This window comes from Oncorhynchus keta, chromosome 15 (genome assembly GCF_023373465.1).
Source record: "Oncorhynchus keta strain PuntledgeMale-10-30-2019 chromosome 15, Oket_V2, whole genome shotgun sequence".
In the NCBI taxonomy this organism is placed as follows: Eukaryota; Metazoa; Chordata; class Actinopteri; order Salmoniformes; family Salmonidae; genus Oncorhynchus; species Oncorhynchus keta.
In genome coordinates this window covers 21,186,567-21,212,569 of record NC_068435.1, presented here as the reverse complement: position 1 = coordinate 21,212,569, position 26,003 = coordinate 21,186,567, and the positions used below count along the sequence as shown (strand labels likewise).

The 26,003-nt window shown below is 42.9% G+C and overlaps 1 protein-coding gene across 2 annotated transcripts in view; it reads left to right on the top strand.

Annotated features, from left to right (window-relative positions):
• Positions 1 to 26,003, top strand: part of LOC118370783 (enhancer of polycomb homolog 1-like) — a 48,863-nt gene that overhangs the window by 17,381 nt on the left and 5,479 nt on the right. For both annotated transcript variants that reach the window (XM_035755926.2, XM_035755925.2), the window contains 9 exons: positions 6,969 to 7,125; positions 13,130 to 13,275; positions 13,604 to 13,810; positions 16,077 to 16,225; positions 18,145 to 18,301; positions 18,566 to 18,730; positions 19,011 to 19,100; positions 21,309 to 21,457; positions 21,682 to 22,046. In XM_035755926.2, the coding sequence (XP_035611819.1) occupies positions 6,990 to 7,125; positions 13,130 to 13,275; positions 13,604 to 13,810; positions 16,077 to 16,225; positions 18,145 to 18,301; positions 18,566 to 18,730; positions 19,011 to 19,100; positions 21,309 to 21,457; positions 21,682 to 22,046 (1,564 nt within the window). In that variant the 5' untranslated portion in view covers positions 6,969 to 6,989. The remainder of the gene's footprint in view (positions 1 to 6,968; positions 7,126 to 13,129; positions 13,276 to 13,603; positions 13,811 to 16,076; positions 16,226 to 18,144; positions 18,302 to 18,565; positions 18,731 to 19,010; positions 19,101 to 21,308; positions 21,458 to 21,681; positions 22,047 to 26,003) is intronic.

The window sequence follows — 26,003 nt, the reverse complement described above, 5'->3', positions numbered from 1 at the left end:
TGGATTTGTTACACTCCTCCCATGTAAATATTTCTGCCACCGCAGATTTGAACGGGACTAATGATGGTGTTTTTATGCTCGTGTACATAATTACCTTGTCCGACCTCCCACAGTAAAACTAATCTAGTCTTATTAGGTCTAAAGTCACCATTGGCCTCATGATGAAATTCCTGAGCGGTTTCCTTCCCCTCCGGCAACTGAGTTATTATGAATGCCTGTATCTTTGTATTGACTGTGTGTATTCATACACCAAGTGTAATTTTCAATTTAAACTTTTTTATTTTAACCCATCTTCCAATAGGGTCCCTTAGTAAGGCATTGGGAAACATCTTTGGTTGAATCTGTTTGAAATTCACTGCTTGACTGAGGGACCTTTTTTAAAGAATTGTATGTGGGGTACAGCGATAAAGTAGTCATTCAAATCATGATAAATACTATAATTGCAAACAAGGTGAGTCGATGCAATTTATGTGAGTTAAGCTAATGTTTACTTCTGAACTTGTTGGTGCTTGCCATATCAAAGGGGTTGAATACTTATTGACTCAACATATTTCAGCTTTTTTTTATTTTGTTAATATAATTCCACTTTGACATCAATCAAATTTATTTTTGAAGCCCTTTTTTACATCAGCTGATGTCACAAAGTGCTGTACAGAAACACAGCATAAAACCGCAAGCAATACAGGTGTAGAAACACGGTGACATGGAAAAAGTCCCTGGAAAGGCCAGAACCTAGGTCGGAACCTAGAGGAACCAGGCTATGAGAGGTGGCCAGTCCTTTTCTGGCTGTGCCGGGTGGAGATTATTGCAGAACATGGCCAAGATGTTCATAATGACCTGCAGGGTCAAATAATAATAATTACAGTGGTTGTAGATGGTGCAACAGGTCAGCACCTCGGGAGTAAATGTCAGTTGGCTTTTCATAGCCGGTCATTCAGAGTATCTCTACCGCTCCTGCTGTCTCTAGAGAGTTGAAAACAGCAGGTCTGGGTCAGGTCAGGGTTCCATAGCCGCAGGCAGAACAGTTGTAACTGGAGTAGCAGCATGGCCAGGTGGACTGGGGACATCAAGGAGTCATCATGCCAGGTTGTCCTGAGGCATAGTCCTAGGGTTCAGGTCCTCCGGGTAAGGGAAATAGAAATAGAGAGCATACTTAAATTCACACAGGATACCGGATAAGACAGGAGAAGTACTCCAGATATAACAAACTGACCCTAGCCCCCCGACACAAACTGCCACAGCATAAATACTGGAAGCTGAGACAGGAGGGGTCGGGAGACACTGTGGCCCTGTCTGACGATACCCCCGGACAGGGCCAACTCCACCCACTTTGCCAAAGCACAGCCCCCACACCACTAGAGGAATATCTTCAACCACCAACTTACCATCCTGGGACATGGCTGAGTCTAGCCCACCGAGATCTCCCCCACGGCACAACCCAAGGGGGGGCGCCAACCCAAACCGGAAGATTACGTCAGTGACTCAACCCACTCAAGTGATGCACCCCTCCTAGGGGGAGAGCACCAGTGACTCAGCATGGAAGAGCATGGAAGAGCACCAGTGACTCAGCCCCTGTAAAAGGGTTAGAGGCAGAGAATCCCAGTGGAGAGGGGAACCAGCCAGGCAGAGACGGCAAGGGCCGTTCGTTGCTCCAGTGCCTTTCCGTTTACCTTCACACTCCTGGGCCAGACTACACTCAATCATAGGACCGACTGAAGAGATGAGTCTTCAATAAAGACATGAAGGTTAAGACCTAGTCTGCGTCTCACATAGATAGGCAGACCATTCCATAAAACTGGAGCTCTGTAGGAGAAAGCCCTGCCTCCAGCTGTTTGCTTAGGAGTTCTAGGGACCGTAAAGAGGCCTGCGGCTTGTTACCGTAGCGTACGTGTAGGTTTGTACGGCAGGACCAAATCGGAAATACCGGTAGCAGTAAGCTCATGTAATGCTTTGTAGGTTAGCAGTAAAAGCTTAATCAGCCCTTGCCTTAATAACAGGAAGCCAGTGTAGAGGCTAGCACTGGAGTAATATGATCACATTTTTTGGGGTTCTGGTCAAGATTCTAGCAGCCGTGTTTAGCACAAGCTGAAGTTTATTTATTTAGTGCTTTATCCGGGTAGCCGGAAAGTAGAGCATTGCAGTAGTCTAACCTAGAAGTAACAAAAGCATGGATTATTTTTTTTGACAACGTTTCTGCTTTTTGCAATGTTATGTGGGGAGGGGGGGGGGGGCTGTCCTTCCTTGAAACAGTCTTGATATGTTCGTCAAAAGAGATCAGGGTCCAGAGTAAACATTGCAAAAATCATAAAGTAAGATTAATTGTCAGATTCAACAGAAGATCTTTGTTTCTTGGGATCTAGAACAAGAATCTCTTTTGTCTCTGAGTTTAGAAGTAGAACACTTGCTGCAATCCACATGTCTAAAACACAGACTTCCAGGGAGGGCAATTTTCGGGCTTCACTGTGTTTCAGCGAAATTTGGGTTTCCAATCTCTCAGTGTGTGTTGATCGGTGGTATCAAAAGCAGCAATGAGGTCTAGGAGCAGTGCCTATGATGGGGTCTAAAACCTAACTGAAGCGTTTCGTATACGTTGTTTCTCTTCAGGAAGGCAGTGAGTTGCTGCATAACCGATTGTTCCCAAAAGTTTGAGAGAAATGGGAGATTCCTATTTGTAGTTTAAAAAAATATTTTCTGGGTTAAGGTTTGGCTTTTTCAAGAGGCTTTATTACTGCCACTTTTAGTATGCAGATTGAAGGTTGAGGGCATGATTATTTTCATAATTGTGTCGATACTAAAGTACTAAAACACTTGAGTGTCTCTCTTGATCCTAGGTCCTGGCAGAGTTGTGCAGACTCAGGACAACTGAGCTTTGGAGGAATACGCAGATTTAAAGAGGAGTCCGTAATTTGATTATCGGGTATTGTGTATAGGCCAGTGACACAATCTCAATTTAATCTATTTTAAATTCGGGCTGTAACATTTTGAAGAAGTGAAGGGGTGTGAATACTTTCAGAAGGCACTGTAGGTCGTCTGATTTTAATCCGTGTTGACAGTGGAGAAGTCAACTGCTCCTTTCTGTGTAGAAAAGCCTTTCTGTGTAGAAAAGCCCTGCTTCTTTCAGTCAATTCTGTGTTGCAGATAGCTGAGAAAATGCCTCTTAAAAGGAAACTTGAAGCCTGTGGAAGTTGGCAGACTCGTACAGGATTCTTTAAAGTCCAAGTGCTGTCTATGTATTGTCCTGTGGTTTATATATTGTGCAACTGATCAAATTTTTGTACACTTTTAGTGCTCGTTCAATCGGTGTTATTTCCTTGTAGTTGCTGGTAGGGGTGTAGTGGTTCACCGAACCCATGGTTCGTTTTGGGTTTTTGGGGTCACGTTTTTGCCACAGATGTTTTTTTAATGGGTGCGTGCAATTCACATGCTGACTGCAGGTATGTCCACCAGAGTTGTTGCCAGAGATGTTTATGTTCCTTTCTCTACAATAAACTTCCTCCAATGTTGTTTTAGAGAATTTGACTGAACTTCCAACCAGCCTCACAACCGCAGACCATAATGACCACGCCAGCCCAGGACCTCCACATCTGGCTTTTTGACCTGCGGGATCGTCTGAGACCAGCCACCGGGACAACTGATGAAACTGGGTTTGCACAACCAAAGAATTTCTGCACTAACTGTCAGAAACCATCTCGGTAGCTCATCTGTGTGCTTGTTCCCCTCACCAGGCTCTTGACCTGACTGAAGTTAAGCATTGTGTCTGACTTCAGTGGGCAAATGCTCACCTTCGATGGCCACTGACACACTGGAGAACTGTGCCCTTCACAGGTGAATCCTGATTTCAACTCTACCGGTCAGATAGCAGACAGTGTGTGGGCAAGTGGTTTGTTGATGTCAACATAGTGCCGTGGGGTTATGGCATGGGCAGACATAAGCTACATACACAATTGCATTTTATCGATGGCAATTTGAATGCAGAAATACTGTGACTAGATACTGAGGCTCATTGTCGTGCCAATCGTCCGCTGCCATCACCTCATGTTTCAGCGGGATAATGCACAGCCCAATGTCGCAAGAATCTGTACACAATTCCTGGAAGCTGAAAATATCCCAGTTCTTCCACGGCCTGCATGCTCACCAGACATGTCACCCATTGAGTATGTTAGATGGTCTGGATCGACGTGTACGACAGTGTGCCAATATCCAGCAACTTTGAAGAGTGGGACAACATGCCACAATCAACAGCTGGAAGAACTTCATGTGAAGGAGATACACAAGGCAAATGGTGGTCACACCAGATAGTGACTGGTTTTCTTGTCTACCTTTAAAAATAATAAGTATCTGGGACCTACAATGCATATCTGTATTCCCAGTCATGTAAAATCCATAGATTAGGGCCACAGGAATTGACTGATTTCCTTATGAACTGTAACTCAGTAAAATCTTTGCAATTGTTGCGTTTTTATATTTTTGTTCAGTGTAATTAACAACTTTGGCTTGGTTATATAGGCTAGAGCAGGTACTACCTGTTTGCTGAAATGGGTGCGAGAGGGATGTTTCGAACGTGGCCATGACGTTCTCAACCACCTAGAATGGCATGGTCAGAATCGACTGAAAAGCTGCTTGAATGCAGAGGAGATGAAGTTGTCTCTGCATTTCTGTCTTGCTTTGGTGGTAGGAAAAGTGGGGTAATTTCAGTGTAAACGTGTCAACATGTTTGAAGTGTTGGCAGCTACATAGGCTATTGAACAGTGGTGACGTACTGTTAACATTTCATCAATAACTCTCTGTCCATCGCCGTTGAAATCTACTGGGAAGCTGAAGTGTTCCCAAACTAGAGATTTAAACAATGGAGGAGAATCGTCCACCACTCACCATATTGAGATAAAAACGGCTGCATTAGGCCTTTAAGAATTAATCTGGATCAGTGAAATAAATGGCAAACTGCAATTCATAGACCAGAGTTGCAAACACTTGATATTCTGATCTTTGTGGCAATTCATATCTGGCAGTGAAATACTTTAATCTCAAAAGATGTGTTAAAGGTCATATGAGCCAAGAGCCCCCCAATACTCAACTGGTAGACCAAATCAGGACCCAGAACGTGGTCAATATGGACCGCAGGTTGGGCTTCGACCCCTGGTATCATATAACCCACACATAAGACATGGAAGAATGTGTAGAATTGCGGAGAATTTGCCTTTAAAATGTCAAATATATTTTCTCCATGTTAAATGTGTATAATTGCTTTAAACTGCAAAATGTTCCCTCTGCCAACAAGCGGGGTGTGAACAGTTTTTTTTTTTGGGGGGTGCATGGGTTGTGAGGTGGGCGTTTACTACGCCGTTTTAATTACATGATCCACCTGGACCTTTGTGACTGGACCTTCTCAAATAGTACTTGAGTGCCCCTGGCCTAGACGATATCCAAAGACAATTAGCAATACACTAAATTCATACATTTTCTGTTTTCAATTGTAAACACAATACCACACTTTTCCAAAGTAGTCCATGTTGCTGTTATTTCCAATTAAATCAAGGCATTAGAATATACCGGAGGGCTTACGCTGGTTGTTGTTGAGCAAAACGCACCTGCGAGGGTCTAATGCTGCATACAGAGCCCTCCACGCACTGTAGGCTACAATTCCTTGAGTTTCCCCGTATGTTTGATTTTCATTAAATCATACATGGTTGTTTTTCTGGCCTAAAATACATTAGTTCATAAGGGCAGAATATTGTGTGTGGCCTACAGAAGTTTGATCAGTTATACCATTATTGCAAACATATTTGGATCAGGTAAAAAGCAAACATTGGTAAGAGACCAGGCTTTATGGAATCTAGCGCTGAATACATTGATTCACCGAAGGTCAATACTTAAAAAATGTTTTATGGCATGCCCACCGTGTACCTATGTTTGTCCTCTGTAGTTGCTTGCACATCTTTGTTTTCTGAAATCCATACTTTTTCAATAATTGTTAATCAAATACCAGTACCGACTGTTTCCTTGTTGGGATTCAATTGGTGCATTTGCTCGGCGTTGCAATCTTAGAGCAACAGCAATGAGCAAACAGTCGGTGGTTGCCTGGCGGACTACTTTTTCTATTTGGCTAGCTACTCGTGGAAAACATTGCAATGGGATTGCATTTTTTTAATAAACTTTTTAATTTTTAAAAATAAATCATTTTTTTATTGGCCATAAGCTGGCTTTTACCGGCTAATGGAAACCCTGTTCCACTGGTGGTTTGTAGTGATTTGAGATGACGGTCATTATTTGTTGCTGTAAAGTGCATAATCTGCCAGGTGCCTCGTCCAAACTAGCTCCCAGACTTTGAAACAGAAGAATATGAATTTTTAGTTACGAAATTGGTATGAGTTAAGCCTACATTTTGCTTTGGTTTTCAAGTGTACTTGGGTTTTGCACCTGGGGAATAGCCTAGTAAATCGGTGACTGACTACCATTCCAGCACTTTTACCCTGGCCTTGCCAAGTCCTGCTGTTTTATTTTCCATTTTCCAGTCCTTTGTCTTTCTAGTACTCTCTCTCACAATCACCTAAAAACTCTGAAGGTGATTCTGTTTCTATCAGTAATGATTTGACCCTTGATTTAATCCTAGCAAACGGATAAGATCACACAGTGCTTGAGATTCACTCTGACTTATGTAGTCTAGGCGTCAATTACTTCAACTTCCAGCTGACCCTGTCAATTGACCTATTAAAGTGGTCCGATTTGATTGTTAAATCCTAGGGCCTGTTGGGCAGAGGTATGTTCATTCATTTGACCTCATTCCTCTACTCTTCTCTGTGGTTCTGTGTGGCACAGTTGATAGAGCATGGTGACTGCAATACCAGGCTCGAGGGTTTGTTTCCCGCTGGGTCCACCCACATGAAAATGTTTGCACGCATGATTGTAAGTCGCTTCAGATAAAAGCTTCTGCCGAATGTGTTGCTTATTATTAAGATCTCTTTCTCTAGGAACACCATCTCCAGAGGGCCATGTCGGCTCAGTCGGTGTATGGAGAGAAACACAACATGGTCATCCCTGTCCCGGAGGCAGACGGCAACATTGCTTACTACGAGTCCCTCTACCCCGGAGAGTTCAAGATGCCAAAGCAGCTTATTCACATACAGCGTGAGTAGTGGACCTGGCTGCAAGGCTCTAGTACCCTATACTACTGCTCAATCTCAAATCGACCCAAACACTCTCCCTATGCACTTTGGGCAATCTGACAGGATTTGATTGGTATAAGTAATAAGATTAATCTTCCACCTAGCCTATCGGAGGGTCCGGTGGAACTGTTTCCATATTGATTGCAGCTGGCACATCCTCTTAGATCTCCACAAGTCCCTAGGAAGTTGGGTCTAGGTGTCCATTTGGGATTTGGTCATACCTCAGCTTGGTTTATGGAGAGGTGTTGATAACATCTGAATATGTGGTTTATCTGTTGCTAGGCAACAGTGATGAGTAGTTTTAGCCCTGGTGGCAAAGTTGCATGAACCATTTCAGAGACTAACTAATACATATTGAAGGAGAGCCAATCTATATACAATTACAGCTGACTTTGAGACTGTCAATAGTAAAATGTTGTTTGAGTGAACCTGAATCTGGAAAATGAAAGGTCAAATTGCTTCTGTAGACTCCTCCTCCCCACCACTCTATGGCAAGGAGTTTTGTTGGTAGTAGTTGAGACTTATAAGGCATAATTCTTAAGCGTTGTGGGATCTAGCCTTAGTAGTAATTTAGTAGGCCTAATCCTCTCGTACATGAATCATTTTATTTGTTATTGCTCAAGATAAGAGCTCAGCTAAATTTGATTTCCTGGGCTTATGTCATTATTGTCCGATGTGAGATGGGCCTGGGAATTGCTAGGGAACTCACAATATAATATCACGATACTTAGGTGCCGATTCGATAATGTGCTTTGATGTTCCCAACATATTGCTCACCATATGTCTGCTGCAGAGAGGAAAGACTAAAACCAATTTTGATCAGTAAGGGAAATAAGTTCTGAAAAGTTGTTGCTAACTACAGAAGCACAACAATTGTTACTTAGAGTCAAATATCTATATCCTCCCAAAATAATATTGTAACTAAATTTTTTTCCCCACAACCTTTTTCTGTGTCATTATATCTAGGCAATTGCGTTAATTCACGTTACCTTGTTAGTAGAGGCTGCCGAAAACTCAATCTAACATGATTGGAATTTAATTGATTTATATGAAGGTGTGTTAGTTTTGGATTCAGCATTGTCATCTGTCTTGGGCTTTGAAAGCTAAATTTAAATGCAGTTGCCAAGATGCTGCCATAAAGTGGCTTGATTTGCTGAACCGACCAAATGTAAATTAATCACTTTACCCAATCAATACAACCATTGCTATAGTCAGGATTTAAATACTAGTAGCTCGGAACATAAGTCAGCATTATGTCAAACTGGGAAGATCGGCTAGAAGGTCTCCTGTATCCCGTAATAGGAAAGGGGAGCATCCAGCTCTTCTTTTGAACTGTTGGAATGGAAATGCATTGGCTTAAGCACCGGGCTACTGTGATGCTACTACGTTAGCATGTGTGCTCAGTGGTAACAGGAGAGCTACACTGGGGCGTCATGGACGTGTAGCTTTTGCAGGCGTGGGCAGACCTTAAGTTCTCTAGGATAGGGGGCAACATTTGGAATTTTGGATGAAAAGCAGGCCCACATTCAACTGCCTGCTACTCATGCCCAGAAGATAAGATATGCATAGTATTAGTAGATTAGGATAGAAAACACTCTGAAGTTCCTAAAACTGTTTGAAGCATGTCTTTGAGTATAACAGAACTTACGTAGCAGGCGAAACCCCTAGGACAAACCATTCCGATTTTTATTTTGAGGTCACTCTCTTTCCAATGGGTTTTCATTGGAATCCAGATTTCTAAGGAACTTGCTTGCAGTTCCTACCGCTTCCACTGGATGTCAGTCTTTAGAAATTGGTTGAGGTTTTTCCTTTGTGTAATGAAGTAGCCCTGTTCAAAACGAGTGTCACTTCATGTGTACTGTTAGAGGCGCCTGACCAGAAAGCTAGCGTCAGTTTGTTTTCCTGTATTGAACACAGATCATCCTGTCTTCAATTTGATCGATTATATACTTTAGAAAGTAACTAAAGTTGTATTACACAAGTAGTTTGAAATGTTTAGGCGAAGTTTACAAGTATCTTTTGAGATATTTTGTAGTCACGTTGCACAAGTTGGAACCAGTGTTTTTTCTGGATCAAACGTGCCAAATAAATTGACATTTTGGATATATATGGACGGTATTCATAGATCAAAAGGACCATTTGTGATGTTTATGGGACATATTGGAGTGCCAACAAAAGAAGCTTGTCAAAGGTAAGGCATGATTTTATATTTTTATTTCTGCGTTTTGTGTCACGCCTGCATGGTTGAAATGTGCTTTCTCTCTTTGTATACGGTGGTGCTACCCTCAGATAAAAGCATTGTTTGCTGTTTGTATTTTTGAAATCTGACACGTTGGCTGGATTCACAACAAGTGTAGCTTTAATTTGGTATCTTACATGTGTGATTTCACGAAAGTTTGATTTTTATAGTAATTTATTTGAATTTGGAGCTCTGCATTTTCACTAGCTTTTGGCCAGGTGTTCCAAATATCCCAGAGAGGTTAAGAGTTCTCCGGCATGAGCCTCATGCCAAATTGTTGAAAATAGAACCAGAGTGTAAATTTGCAAGGTTGTTGTAGCTATCAATTGTTTCATTAACTTCTCTAGGGTAGGGGCAGCATTTGGAATTTTGGATGAAAAGCATGCCCAAATTAAACGGCCTGCATATAACTGGTAGGAAAACACTAAAGTTTCCAACTGTTAAAATGGTGTCTGTGAGTATAACAGAACTGATTTGGCAGGCGAAAACCTGAGAACTCCATTCAGGAGGTAGTTTTCTATTCAATGCCATTACAGTATCCATTGACTTAGGACTCAAATTGCAGTTCCTATGCCTTCCACTAGATGTCAACAGTCTTTAGAAATTCGTTCAGGCTTGTATTCTGATAAATGAGGGAGTAAGACCAGTCTGAATGATTGGACCCTGATGTGTCAGAGCCTTTCCATGCGCAATCCCGAGAGAGTGCCTTTCTTGTTAACCTTTTTATATTGATGACTTTATTGTCCGGTTGAAATATTATCTATCATTTAGGTTAAAAACAACCTGAGGATCGTCTGACATGTTTCTATGAACTTTACGGATACAATTTATATTTTTTTGTCTGCCTACTTCGACTACGTTTGAGCCTGTGGATTACTGAAGAAAACAAGCGGGAAAAAACTGAGGTTTTTGGATTTTAACCTCAACCACCCATCCCGGATCCGGTATAATTGTCATCAGCAACGCTGAATAGCATAGCGCAACAGTCAAATAATATTACTAGAAAATATTCATTTTCATGAAATCACAAGTGCAATATTGCAAAACACAGCTTAGCCTTTTGTTAATCCACCTGTCGTCTCAGATTTTGAAATTATGCTTTATAGTGAAAGCAATACAAGCGTTTGTAAGTTTATCGATCGCTCGACAAAACAATAAGTACACTTAGCATCCGGTAACTTGGTCACAAATCAGAAAAGCAATCAAATTAATCGTTTACCTTTGATCTTCGGATGTTTTCACTCACCAGACCCCCAGTTAAACAGCAAATGTTCCTTTTGTTCCATAAAGATATTTTTTTATATCAAAATCCCTCCGTTAGTTTGGTGCGTTATGCCCAGGAATCCACCGGAAAGAGTGGTCACGTCAACGCAGACACAAATTCCAAATTATATCCATAATGTCCACAGAAACATGTCAGATGTTTTTTATAATCAATCCTCAGGGTGTTTTTCAAATATCTATTCGATAATATATCAATCGGGACAGTTGGCTTTTCACCAGGACCGGGAGTATCAATGGCCGCCTTTCTCTTTTGCACACAATTCACTCTGAGCCCCCACCTATCCACTTACGCAATGTGGTCGTTCACTCTCATTCTTCAAAATAAAAGCCTGAAACTGTCTGAAGACTGACACCTTGATGAAGCGATAGGAAAAGGAATCTGGTTGATATCCCTTTTAAATTGAGCAATGGGAGGCTATGGAACATGGAGTTTTCCAAATAGAAGCCACTTCCTGGTTAGATTTTTCTCAGGGTTTTGCCTGCAATATCGGTTTTGAAAACTTTAGTTTTTTATCCTAATCTGTCAATTATATGCATATTCTATCTGGTCCTGAGAAATAGGCAGTTTACTTTGGGAACGTTATTTTTTCCAAACATAAAAATAGTGCCCCCTAGCTTCAAGAGGTTAAGAGACTTTATCGAACAAATGGAACATTTATTGAGTAAATGAATGTCTTCTGAGTGCAACCATATGAAGATCATCAAAGGTAAGGGATTAATTCTATCTCTATTTCTGAGTTGTGTAACTCTTCTGCTTGGCTGGTTACTGGTTAATGATTTTTTTCTACTGGCCTATGTTCTCAAATAATAATAAGGGTTGCTTTCGCTGTAAAGCATTTTTAAAATCTGACCCCGTGGTTGGATTCACAAGAAGTTCATCTTTAAACCCATGTAAAATATGCTTTATTTTTGATTATTTCCTTATTTGAATTTGGTGCGCTGCAATATCACTGGATGTTGGCCAGGTGGGACGCTCGCGTCCCACATACCCTAGAGGGGTTAACCTCTTGCTCCTACCTGGCACGCAGGCGTCCCATCTAGAGCTCTGGAAATGCAAATGCGCTACGCTAAATGCTAATAGTATCAGTTAAAACTCAAACGTTCATTAAAATATTGAATTGGTATTGAATTAAAGCTACACTCGTTGTGAATCCAGGCAACAAGTCAGATTTTTAAAATGCTTTTCGGCGAAAGCATGAGAAGCTATTATCTGATAGCATGTAACACCCCAAAAGACCCGCAGGGGACGTAAACAAAATAATTAGCATAGTCGTCACTACACAAACCGCACAAATAAAATAAAACATTCATTACCTTTGACCATCTTCTTTGTTGGCACTCCTAGATGTCCCATAATCACTATTGGGTCTTTTTTTCGATTAAATCGGTCCATATATAGCCTAGATATCGATCTATGAAGACTGTGTGATAAACGGGAAAAAATTGCGTTTCATAACGTAACATCATTTTTTTTTATTCAAAAAGTCGACGATAAACTTTCACAAAACACTTAGAAATACTTTTGTAATGCAACTTTAGGTATTAGTACACGTTAATAAGCGATAAAATTCATCCGGAGGCGATGTCAATTCTATAGGTGTCCGTCTCGAAAAAATGTCTGGAGAGAGCTCGACCAAAACATCCGGTCGGAGACCGGAGGGAATCGGTTCCCTTGATTCGGTTAGACTAAGAATCAAAGCTGAATCAATTTTTTTTATTTATTTTTAATTTGACCTTTATTTAACCAGGCAAGTCAGTTAAGAACATATTCTTATTTTCAATGACGGCCTAGGAACAGTGGGTTAACTGCCTGTTCAGGGGCAGAACGACAGATTTGTACCTTGTCAGCTCGGGGGTTTGAACTCGCAACCTTCCGGTTACTAGTCCAAAGCTCTAACCACTAGGCTACGCTGCTACGCACTCTAGACAACGTGTGGAAGCTGTAGGCACTGCAATCTCGGCCTCATTTAATTGGGTTCACTTTGAACAATTCCTGGAAGTAGCGCAAGGATATTTATTTCCATTTTCAGTGATCAGATTTTCCTGCACTTTTCGATGAAATGCACGTTCTGTTATAGTCACAGCCGTGATTTAACCAGTTTTATAAACGTCTGAGTGTTTTCTATCCACACATACTAATCATATGCATATACTATATTCCTGGCCTGAGTAGCAGGGCGCTGAAATGTTGCACGATTTTTAACAGAATGTTCGAAAAAGTAGAGGGTCGACTTAACAGGTTAACAATTAATCACCCATATTAGCAAACATTTAATTTCAAACTTCACATTTCTCTAGTATATCTAGTACTTATCGTCATGAACAATATCAGCAAAGTACCTGTGAAAATGATAGGTATGGTCTGTCTAACTTTAGATTTGTCACCCCATCTCTACTCCATTCTCATGTCTGAAGTTCTCACCTCTCCCTCTCTCACCTGTAGCTTTCACCCTGGACACAGAGCAGCCGGACTATGACCTGGACACAGAAGACGAGGTGTTTGTGAACAAGCTAAAGAAGAAGATGGAGATCACCTTCCTGCAGTTTGAGGAGATGGTCGACCGTCTGGAGAAAGGCAGTGGGCAGCAGGTAAGTCTTGGACTCTGCATCCTAAATGGCACACTATTCCCTACATATAGTGTACTACTTTTGACGGGAGCCTTAAGTGCCTTGGTCAAAATTAGAGCACTACACAGGGAATAGGGTGCATTTGATGGGATAAGAGGGAGTAGCCTGCAATGGGCAGTCATAGCATCAGACTAGCATCCTGTCCAAGGGGTGTACTGTCTTGCACATCAAGCTGTGTCACGCTACAGAAAACAGAAATTGTTACTCTACAGTTAGGGGATCAGAACAGAGACCCTGCCGCCTCCCAAATGTGACTCCCTGCTCCTCCCTCACCTCTTCCCCCGATCAGGCGGTGAGCTTGCAGGAGGCCAAGCTGCTGTTGAAGGAGGATGACGAGCTGATCAAGGAAGTGTTTGACTATTGGACCAGGAAGAGGAAAAACGGCAAGCACGGCACGCTGCACCCCACTGTGAAGCAGGAGAAGAGGGACGGCTCCAGCACCTCAGACCCCTACGTGGCCTTTCGCAGAAGGACGGAGAAGATGCAGACCAGAAAGGTAGGTTCCCACCTCTAGACCAGGGCAAATCAAATTTTATTTGTCACATGCGCCGTATACAACCGGGTGTAGTAGACCTTACCGTGAAATGTTTACTTACAAGCCCTAACCAACAATGCAGTTAAATGATTTGATATCTATATATATTTTTTTAAGAGCAGCAGTAAAATAGAGTCAATGTGCGGTGGCAGTGGTTAGTCGAGGTAATATGTACATGCATAGTTATTAGTGACTATGCATAGATAATAACAGAGTAGCAGCACTGTAAAGGGGGGGCAGCAATGCAAATAGTCTGGGTAGCCATTTGATTAAATGTTCAGGAAGGAGTCTTATGGCTTGGGGGTAAAGAAGCTGTTTAGAAGCCTCTTGGACATAGACTTGCCGTGCGGTAGCGTAGCAGAGAGAACAGTCTAAGGTGGCTGGAGTCTGACGATTTTTATGGCCTTCCTCTGACACCGCCTGGTATAGAGGTCTTGGATAGCAGCTGGGCCGTTCGCACTACCCTCTGTAGTAGAGGTCGACCGATTATTTGGAATGGCCGATTTCAAGTTCTCATAACAATCGGAAATCTGTATTTAAATGCGCCGATTTAAAAAAATATATATATATATAGCAACCTTACAGTTAACTAGTCCAACGCAATAACGACCTGCTTCTCTCTCGTTGCACTCCACAAGGAGACTGCCTGTTACGCGAATGCAATAAGCCAAGGTAATTTGCTAGCTAGCATTAAACTTATGAAAAACAGTCAATCATAATCACTAGTTAACTACACATGGTTGATGTTACTAGATATTATCTAGCGTGTCCTGCGTTGCATATAATCTGACTGAGCATACAAGTATCTGACTGAGCGGTGGTAGGCAGAAGCAGGCGCGTAAACATTCATTCAAACAGCGCTTTCGTGCGTTTTGCCAGCAGCTCTTCGTGTGCGTCAAGCATTGCGCTGTTTATGACTTCAAGCCTATCAACTCCCGAGATGAGGCTGGTGTAACCGAAGTGAAATTGCTAGCTAGTTAGCGTGCGCTAATAGCGTTTCAAACGTCACTCGCTCTGAGACTTCTAGTAGTTGTTCCCCTTGCTCTGCATGGGTAACGCTGCTTCGATGGTGGCTGTTGTCGTTGTGTTGCTTGTTCGAGCCCAGGGAGGAGCGAGGAGAGGGACGGAAGCTATACTGTTACACTGGCAACACTAAAGTGCCTTTAAGAACATCCAATAGTCAATGCTTATTGAAATACAAATGGTATAGAGGGGAATAGTCCTATAATTCCTATAACTACAACCTAAAACTTCTTACCTGGGAATATTGAAGTCTCACGTTAAAAGGAAACACCAACTTTCATATGTTCTGAGCAAGGAACTGAAACGTTAGCTTTCTTACATAGCACATATTGCACTTTTACTTTCTTCTCCAACACTTTGTTTTTGCATTATTTAAACCAAATTGAACATGTTTCATTATTTACTTGAGGCTAAATTGATTTTATTGATGCATTATATTAAGTTAAAATAAGTTCATTCAGTATTGTTGTAATTGTCATTATTACAAATAAAAAAATAACAAACAATTGGCTGATTAATCGGTATCGGCTTTTTTGGTCCTCCAATAATTGGTATCGGCGTTGAAAAATCATAATCGGTCGACCTCTACTCTGTAGTGCCTTGCGGTCAGAGGTCGAGCAGTTTCCTTACCAGGCAGGATGCTCTCTGGTGCAGCTGTAGGACCTTTTTGAGGATCTGATGACCCATGCCAAATCTTTTTAGTTTCCTGGGGGGGAATAGGTTTTGTCGTGCCCTCTTCACGAATGTCTTTTTGTGCTTGGACCATGTTTGTTGGTGATGTGGACACCAAGGATCTTGAAGCTATCAACCTGCTCCACGACAGCCCCATCGACGAGAATGGGGGCCTGCTCGGTCCTCTTTCTGAAGTCCACAATCATCTCCTTTGTCTTGATCACATTGAGGGAGAGGTTGTTGTCCTGGCACCGCAAGGCCAGGTCTCTGATAATATTATAAGGGGTAGTTGACACGATTCCCGTACACTGATAAAGCCTAGTCCTGGTCATTAGAAATTCCTGCTGAGCATGGTTTTTAGTTTAGGACTAGGCTTTGTGTCCAGGAAACTGGCCCCAAGTGTGTGTGTGTGTGTGTGTGTGTGTGTGTGTGTGTGTGTACCCCTACGCATTTTCATTTCAACTGATTTATAGGCTTACCCTAGGTTATTGACAGCAGCTGAGTTAATTAATGGTGAAATTGCCCCCCTCAGAACCGTAAGAACGAGGAGGCTGGGTATGAGAAGATGCTGAAACTGCGGCGGGACCTGAGCCGAGCCGTCACCATCCTGGAGATGATCAAGAGGAGGGAGAAGAGCAAGAGAGAGCTGCTGCACCTCACCCTGGAGATCGTAGAGAAGAGGTGGGTACTACTCATAGATGTACTCAAGTTTTTTTTTTTTAAGTCATTGCTCGGATGACAGTCATCTTAGTCAGGACAACTTTCATTCTGGAAACTGATCAAATATGGTAAAATAATGTATACAACAGTGCCTATGTAGATATCTGCTTGGGTATATACACTGCTCAAAAAAATGAAGGGAACACTAAAATAACACATCCTAGATGAATGAAATATTTTTATTAAATACTTTTTTCTTTACATAGTTGAATGTGCTGAAAAACAAAATCACACAAATTATCAATGGAAATCAAATTTATCAACCCATGGGGGTCTAGATTTGGAGTCCCACTCAAAATTTAAGTGGAAAACCACACTACAGGCTGATCCAACTTTGATATAATGTCCTTAAAACAAGTCAAAATGAGGCTCAGTAGTGTGTGTGGCCTCCACGTGCCTGTACGACCTCCCTACAACGCCTGGGCATGCTCCTGATGAGGTGGCGGATGGTCTCCTGAGGGATCTCCTCCCAGACCTGGACTAAAGCATCCGCCAACTCCTGGACAGTCTGTGGTGCAACGTGGCATTGGTGGATGGAGCGAGACATGATGTCCCAGATGTGCTCAATTGGATTCAGGTCTGGGGAACGGGCGGGCCAGTCCATAGCATCAATGCCTTCCTCTTGCAGGAACTGCTGACACACTCCAGCCACATGAGGTGTAGCATTGTCTTGCATTAGGAGGAACCCAGGTCCAACCGCACCAGCATATGGTCTCACAAGGGGTCTGAGGATCTCATCTCGGTACCTAATGGCAGTCAGGCTACCTCTGGCGTGCACATGGAGGGCTGTGCGGGCCCCCAAAGAAATGCCACCCCACACCAAGACTGACCCACTGCCAAACCGGTCATGCTGGAGGGTGTTGCAGGCAGTTGAACGTTCTCCACGGCGTCTCCAGACTGTCAAGTCTGTCACATGTGCTCAGTGTGAACCTGCTTTCATCTGTGAAGAGCACAGGGCGCCAGTGGCGAATTTGCCAATCTTGGTGTTCTCTGGCAAATGCCAAACGTCCTGCACGGTGTTGGGCTGTAAGCACAACCCCCACCTGTGGACGTCGGGCCCTCATACCACGCTCATGAAGTCTGTTTCTGACCGTTTGAGCAGACGCATGCACATTTGTGGCCTGCTGGAGGTCATTTTGCAGGGTTCTGGCCGTGCTCCTCCTGCTCCTCCTTGCACAAAGGTGGAGATAGCGGTCCTGCTGCTGGGTTGTTGCCCTCCTACGGCCTCCTTCACGTCTCCTGATGTTCTGGCCTGTCTCCTGGTAGCGCCTCCATGCTCTGGACACTACGCTGACAAGACACAGCAAACCTTCTTGCTACAGCTCGCATTGATGTGCCATCCTGGATGAGCTGCACTACCTGAGCCACTTGTGTGGGTTGTAGACTCTGTCTCATGCTACCACTAGAGTGAAAGCACCGCCAGCAAAGTGACCAAAACATCAGCCAGCAAGCATAGGAACTGAGAAGGCGCCTGTGGTCACCACCTGCAGAACCACTCCTTTATTGGGGGTGTCTTGCTAATTGCCTATAATTTCCACCTGTTGTCTATTCCATTTGCACAACAGCATGTGAAATGTATTGTCAATCAGTGTTGCTTCCTAAGTGGACAGTTTGATTTCACAGAAGTGTGATTGACTTGGAGTTACATTATGTTTAAGTATTCCCTTTATTTTTTTTGAGCAGTGTATGTTTGCTAGCCATCTTGCCAACATTGATTAGGCCTATAGGATCTCTATGGTACTACTGTAGTGGAATAGTTAGGATCTGTTTAATAGAGTTGTACTTCTGTTACAAAATAGTTTTGATTGTCTGGTGATTTGATTGAAATCCAGTTATTTTATTAAAATTGTTGATTATGACTTTGACCTTTGCCCTTCCAGGAATGTTATGTCGGACTTCGGTGGTGAGATCATGGCTGAAGTGCTGGCCCAGCGAGCTCTGGCCAAGCCTGCCCATATTATTCCCCTGGCGCCGCTGACCAACAGCAACCAGTACAGACATCAGGACCACATGGACCTCAAGGAGTACAAGTCCAAGGTGGGTGTGTGAGTTGGAGAGAAAAGAGGTTGATCTCTCATTGGCCCGTATTCACATAGTGTCTCCTAGTAGGAGTGCTGCTGATCTAGGATCAGTTTTGCCTTTTGGATCACAATGGAGACAGTGACCTGATCCTAGATCAGCATCTCTACTCAGATACTTTGTGAGTACGGGCCAATTACTCAAGGGGTTTTTCCTGCTTTCCCTCCCAAGAAATTGCTAGTAAGTGAGTGACAACTTGAAATGTCTGTCTTTCCCTTCTAGCCGGAGAAGACTGAGGTCGTCAGGCAGAAGAGGAAGTATGAGAGGAAGCCTAAAGTCTTACCCCTGTCAGCTGCTGCCCCTCACTACTCTGGCCCCTCTGTGTTCAATGCTAAGGACGTCCACCAGTATGACTTCCCCAGTTCAGATGATGAGCTGCACTCCCAGGTAGGCAGAGCGGTTAGACATGGGTCTAAGGGTCCATTTGGGACGCAACCCAACGTCCTATGCACTTGTAGATCTGAGAGGATTTGATTAGTATAAGCAATATGTTGAGACTTCCACCTAGACTATCAGAGGGCAAGATGGTTTATGGCCATATTATTGTCATCTGTCAAATCTCCAAGTGCTTCGGGTGAATTTGGGATTGGGCCTTGGACATCTGTGAGGGAAACTTTATTTGGTCATAATGTACTTTTGGTGACCTTTGACTGCTCTCCCTCTCTAGATGCACTCCGGCTCTTCAGAAGCTGAGGAGGAGAATGACCCCGACGGTTCCTTTTCATTCCGAAGGAAAGCAGGCTGTCAATATTATGCTGTGAGTATAAATGACTCATCTGATAACTTGTGTAAATGTACAATAAATTAAATTTTGTACCCAATATCTGTACATTATATACTATATGACCAAAAGCTTGTTGAACATCTCATTCCAAAATGATGGGCATTAATGTAGAGTTGGTCCACCCCTTTACTGCTGTAACAGCATCCACTCTTCTGAGAAGGCTTTTCACTAGATGTTGGAACTAGGGATGCACGATATATTGGTGAACAAATCGGAATTGGGCAACATTAGCTAAAAATGCCAACATCGTTCTGATTTCTAGTTTAATAATTCTTGGAACTACCCATCCCGGATCCGGGAGAATTGTCATCAACTACACTAATTAGCATAGCGCAACGGTCAAAAAATATTACTCGACAATATTCATATTCATGAAATCACAAGTGAAATATAGTGAAAAAACAGCTTAGCCATTTGTTAATCATCCTGTCGTCTCAGATTTTGAAATGATGCTTTACAGCCAAAGCAAGACAAGCGTTTGTGTAAGTTTATCGATAGCCTAGCATAGCATTATGTCCAGCTAGCAGCAGGAAGCATGGTCACAAAAATCAGAAAAGCAATCAAATTAACCGTTTAAGACTCCTAAATCATTGTTAAGAATAATGAAAATGACTGCAGTTTCTACTGGTCATTGTTTTTAGGTTGGTTGTATTGGTGCTAGCTAGGTACCAAGCTAAAGCTAGCTACCCCCAGGAGTTGCGGTCGAACAAATGATGCGTTGGCAGTGCTACTGTGTTCTTTTTAACACGCAAAGACCCAAACGGCATTCCATAGAAATCCTGGTTGAGAATGAAACGACTGAACAAATGAACGAAACAGCACAGCAAGTAAGTGAAGGTAATACGTTTTGGTTATGTTTTACTGGTAATGGGGGCATGCGTAAATGCCAACAAAATAACTTTTTGGGTTAACTTTTTAAAAATTAACTAGGTAAGTCTGTTAAGAACAAGTTCTTATTTACAATGACGGCCCGAACGATACTGGGCCAATGGTTTGCCGCCGTATGGGACTCCCAATCACAGCCTGGATTCGAACCAGTGTCTTTCAAGCCTTTTACACTGAGATGCAGTTCCTTAGACCGCTGTGTAACTATTTAACTGTACTGGAATGCTCAAAAGGTCACAAACATTTTAAATATCTGTTATCAGTATAATTTTTTGGGGCAAGAAAGATATCGCTATAAGCCAAAAATGCCGTATCAGCGCATCACTAGTTGGAACATTGCAGGGACTTGTTTCCATTCAGTCATAAGAGCATTAGTGAGGTCGGACACTGATGTTGGGCAATAGGCCTGGCTCGCAGTCAGCATTCCAATTCATCACAAAGGTGTTTGAGGTCAGGGCTCTGTGCTGTCCAGTCAAGTTCTTCCATAACTTATCTCGACAAACCATTTCTGTATGGACCTCACTTTGTGCACAGGGGCACTTTCATTCTGAAACAGGAAACGGCCTTCCCCAAGTTGGAAGCACAGAATCATCTAGAATGTCATTGTATGCTGAAGCGTTAAGATTTCCCTTCACTGGAACTAAGTGGCCTAGCCCGAACCATAAACAGCCCCAGACCATTATCCCTTATGTGGCCTACCACTTTGCGGCTGAGCTGTTGTTGCTCCTAGACGTTTCCACTTCACAATAACAGCACTTACTGTTGACCGGGACAGCTCTAGCAGGGTAGACATTTGATCAACTGACTTGTTGGAAAGGTGGCATCCTATGACGACGCAATGTTAAGTCACTGAGCTCTTCAGTTAGACAAATATTGCCAGTAGAATGGCCTATGGAGGTTACATGGCTGTCTGCTCGATTTTATTCAACTGTCAAACAACGGGTGTGGCTGAAGTAGCCGAGGTCACTGATTTGTAGGGGTGTCCACATACTTTTGTATTTAATTCAAAACAAAATGCAGGAAATTGAACACACATGTAATCATATTGTCCCTGTGGCATTCTGTCTGGCCATGTATTGTAACTTGCATTATAAATTAATATATGCCATTTAGAAAACGCTTTTATCCAAGACTTGTTAGTCATGAGTGCATCATGTTTTTACGTGTGGCTGGTCCCAGGAATTGAGCCCACTATCTTGGCATTATAAGCACCATGCTCTACTGAGCTAGAGACCAAACTAAAACTTCTAAAACTTGTCCTATGTCTAATGGCTCCTCCTGTGTCTGTCTCGCTAGTCTCGGTTGGACCACTGCGGCAGCTGGCCGTGGGTCAGTCCGTCAGAGGGAGGTCTGGGAGACACTCGTTACCGCTACTGCCTCACCACTCTCACCGTGCCACCACGCTGCCTTGGCATGGCACGACGCCGCCTGGGACGGGGGGGCAGGTAGGTTACTGTAGGGTGAAAGGGGCAATCTAGGATTCAAACGGAGGGTTGCCCCCGCCACTGTTTGGGTAAACAGCTGAGTGATGGGCCAGGACAAATATAACCACTCTCCAATTCATATTAAGATCTGTTAATGTGAGATCAATGTAATAGTTTTCTGTGACCAATGGCATGAATGAATGCCTTGCTAACTGAAGGACTTAACCCTGTTCTCTCTCCCTCAGGGTTTTGCTGGACAGGGCGCACACAGACTTTGACAATGTATTTCATGGGCTGGACTCTGAAATGCTTGACCTGCCTGCCCACTCTCCAGTCACAGACAAGTTTGCTAGTACCTCACAAACAAATACCTCGGACAGAACCTCTTCTTATTCTTCCTCTTCTGCGGACCTCAGTCGGATACTGTTGAACATTAAGTTGAGCCGATGGAGGCACTTTAGGCCCCGGACACTATCACTACACGACGAGGACAACACAATCACAGATCCTTTGTTCAGGAGGCTGGGCAGGGGCCAGAGTCGTATCACCGCTACCCTGGCTGGCACCACTGGCCCCCTGAGAGGAGCTGGCCACACGGCCCCCACAGCTGGTGAGTAGGGCCTGAGGTTATAGGTTTATCTGCGCACACACGCCGTTCCATAGACAAGCACACAGTCCACGTCTATATACACACACACACCATTCCATAGACAAACACACAGTCCACGTCTATATATACACTGTTCAAAAAAATAAAGGGAACACTAAAATAACACATCCTAGATCTGAATGAATGAAATATTTTTATTAAATACTTTTTTTCTTTACATAGTTGAATGTGCTGACAACAAAATCACACACAAATTATCAATGGAAATCAAATGTATCAACCCATGGCGGTCTGGATTTGGAGTCCCACTCAAAATTAAAGTGGAAAACCACACTACAGGCTGATCCAACTTTGATGTAATGTCCTTAAAACAAGTCAAAATGAGGCTCAGTAGTGTGTGTGGCCTCCACGTGCCTGTATGACCTCCCTACAACGCCTGGGCATGCTCCTGATGAGGTGGCGGATGGTCTCCTGAGGGATCTCCTTCCAGACCTGGACTAAAGCATCCGCCAACTCCTGGACAGTCTGTAGTGCAACGTGGCATTGGTGGATGGAGCGAGACATGATGTCCCAGATGTGCTCAATTGGATTCAGGTCTGGGGAACGGGCGAGCCAGTCCATGGCATCAATGCCTTCCTCTTGCAGGAACTGCTGACACATTCCAGCCACATGAGGTGTAGCATTGTCTTGCATTAGGAGGAACCCAGGGCCAACCGCACCAGCATATGGTCTCACAAGGGGTCTGAGGATCTCATCTCGGTACCTAATGGCAGTCTGGCTACCTCTGGCGAGCACATGGAGGGCTTTGCGGCCCCCCAAAGAAATGCCACTCCACACCATGTCTGACCCACCGCCAAACCGGTCATGCTGGAGGATGTTGCCGGCAGCAGAACGTTCTCCACGGCGTCTCCGGACTCTGTCACATGTGCTCAGTGTGAACCTGCTTTCATCTGTGAAGAGCACAGGGCGCCAGTGGTGAATTTGCCAATCTTGGTTTTCTCTGGCAAATGCCAAACGTCCTGCACGGTGTTGGGCTGTAAGCACAACCCCCACCTGTGGACGTCGGGCCCTCATACCACCCTCATTGAGTCTGTTTCTGAGAATTGTGCGCCACCCTATGGGACTCATAATCACTGCCGGATGTGATGCAGCCTGGACTGTAGTGACGCCTCTTGCACTGAGATGCAGTGCCTTAGACCGGAGCGCCAATTTCGGGATCAAAATGCTCCTGATCAGCCTCTACACCCCCCAAGCCACAAGACTGCTAAACAGCTGATCAAATGGCTAAACGGGCTATTTGCACGTGTATATTGATGCCTCACACAGACACACTTTCATACTTCACATAGGCTGCTGCTAATCTGTTTATTATCCATCCTGATGGCCTTGTCACTTTTACCCCTACATTCATGTATACTGCACAAAAATATGAACACAGCATTTAGTGTTGATCACAAATGTTCTATATGCACAAAAAGCTTATTTCGTTAAAATAGTGTAGACAAATTTGTTCATCCCTGTTCGTGAGCATTTCTCCTTTGCCAAGATTATCCAACCACCTGACAGGTGTGTCATATCAAGAAGCTGATTAACCTCTTACAGCTCCCCCCCTACTTTGTGCAATTTCCGCCTGAAGACATACCCCAATGTGAATTGAATGTAGGAGAATATAACACACTAGATCTGGTTTAGATAAAACCATTTTAAAAAACATGTTGTTTTTTTTTCAATTTTATTTTTGTATCATCTTTAAAATGAACAAGATAAAACAAACATTCAGATAGGATGATGGGGACAATTTCAGTGAAAAACATAAGAGGGCAACAGTACTTGTGCAAAGTTTCAGAATGATAACTTCCAAAATGCTACATGACATTTATCATCAAGTCACCGATGTGTCGTCGTCCTCGCCCCCAAAAAAAAGGAGGGAAAAATACTATTATTGATAAAAATATATATATACATTTACAAAATAGCATGTAACTATTTACACACTTTCAATATTTGGAAGAACCTCAGTCCTTTATCAATTCAAATCTACTTATATAGTCTCAGCCTAAAACTCCAAAAAGCAAGCAATGCAGGTGTAGAAGCACAGTGGCTTGGAAGAAACCTAGAGAGGAACCAGGCTATGAGGGGTTGCCAGTCCTCTTCTGGCTGTGCCCGGTGGAGATCAGTGGTTGTAGAGGGTGCAACAGGACAGCACCTCGAGTAAAAATGAACAGTTTATGGTTCCATAGCCGCAGGTCAGAGAGAGAGAGAGACTTTATTATATTACAAGACCAGCTGTATCTACTGTCTCCATTTCACTTTTGCCATTGATGTGGTCCTGCCCTCTCCTCAACAGCATCAAATAGGCATTACATGTTTATATATTGCTTCTAAAATGTAACAAAAGAATCACAAATAATATTTTATATTAATTTCAAACAAGGGCATTAATATATGCCATTTAGCAGACGCTTATCATTAGCATGATAAGAATTTACCAGTCCAAAACTGTCCTCTCCCGTTCAAAAAATATTCCTGCACAATCGCTAAATTAATCGTTCTACAACAATCTCAGTCTCACCTTCCCAATCAATTTATTCTAAAATTGTGTGTACATCTGTATATCAAGACTTAGATTTAGCTTTCCCTGACTTAGTCGCCATAATGATTGATATATAAACAGCTGAATCTGCACGTTCACCAAACAATGCGTGCGTAATATGTGTAGCTCCTTCCAGTATGAAAATTCAATAGCGCATGACTCTCTTTACACTGGCGCTTACTACATGGGTTGGTCTTGCAACACATAAACATGGCTTATTGCCGTTTAGCTCAGCTCATTGGCTATCTACCCAGCTAGATTTCAAGACTATCAGTGGTCATTGGGTTAAAAGACAGTCAATCAACGAAACAGCGGGTAAATCATTGGTGCACAATGATGTCATGACTTGTCTTCAAATCGGTTTCTTTCAGTCAATATGTCCCGTGAAATGGCCCATCAGGTTTGATTGTGTTACAAACAAACCAGTTAATTGCAGTGAAACCAAACATGACTGGAAAAGCCACGTTCTCTGTGGGTAATTTATCTGGAATGTGTCGTCGAAAATGAAATGAGACGGAATTCACGACACAAGCGGTTCACAATGTTTCGTGTTAGGCTATAAAAACGGATTTTATCAAACAAAAGATCATTCATTGTGTAACAATGAGCATTGGAATTGCAAACAGACGAAGATCGTCAAAGGTAAACGATTTATTTTAATGCAGTTTGTGATTATGTTACGCCTGTGCTGTTTTTTTTTTATTGGGCTCTATGCTCAGATAATTGTATTCTTTCGCAGTAAATCCTTTTTTTAAATCTGACAAAGTTGGATTAGCAAGATTCTAGGCTTTCGATACATGTGAGACACTTGTATTTTCATGAATGTTTAATATGACTATGTAGCGATCACTATGTTGTGGAATTTCAGCCCGCTAGCGGGTTCCGTGCGCTGCGTCTCAATCACCACATCCGCCAATATCGCCCTTCCGCATCTGCTGAAAGGTAGCAGAGCTAGAGTGATGTTTATCAGACCATGAGACATCCCGAAAATGGGTCTTTTCACAAAATGGTGTGTGGTGTCCAAACGGTTTGGCCTAAACCATTTATGACCACTATTGGAAGATGAGTCTCTCATGAATACGACGGTGTTCTCCTTTTTGCTCTTGGATGCCCACAAGATTCGTCTGAAGTCTGTACAGCCTTTTCTGCCAGTAGCAGCCTCGAGACTTGTCTGACGGCCCCGGTGCCATTTTGAAAAATGAATGGAAGTGTATGTATGGAGATAGAATGGTGCCTAAAATAAGGGGATATTTTGTTACGGTACAGCCTTATTCTAAAATGTATTTTTATTTTTAACCTCAATCTACACACACTACCCCATAATGACAAAGCAAAAAAACTGATCCCACATTTACATTAGTATT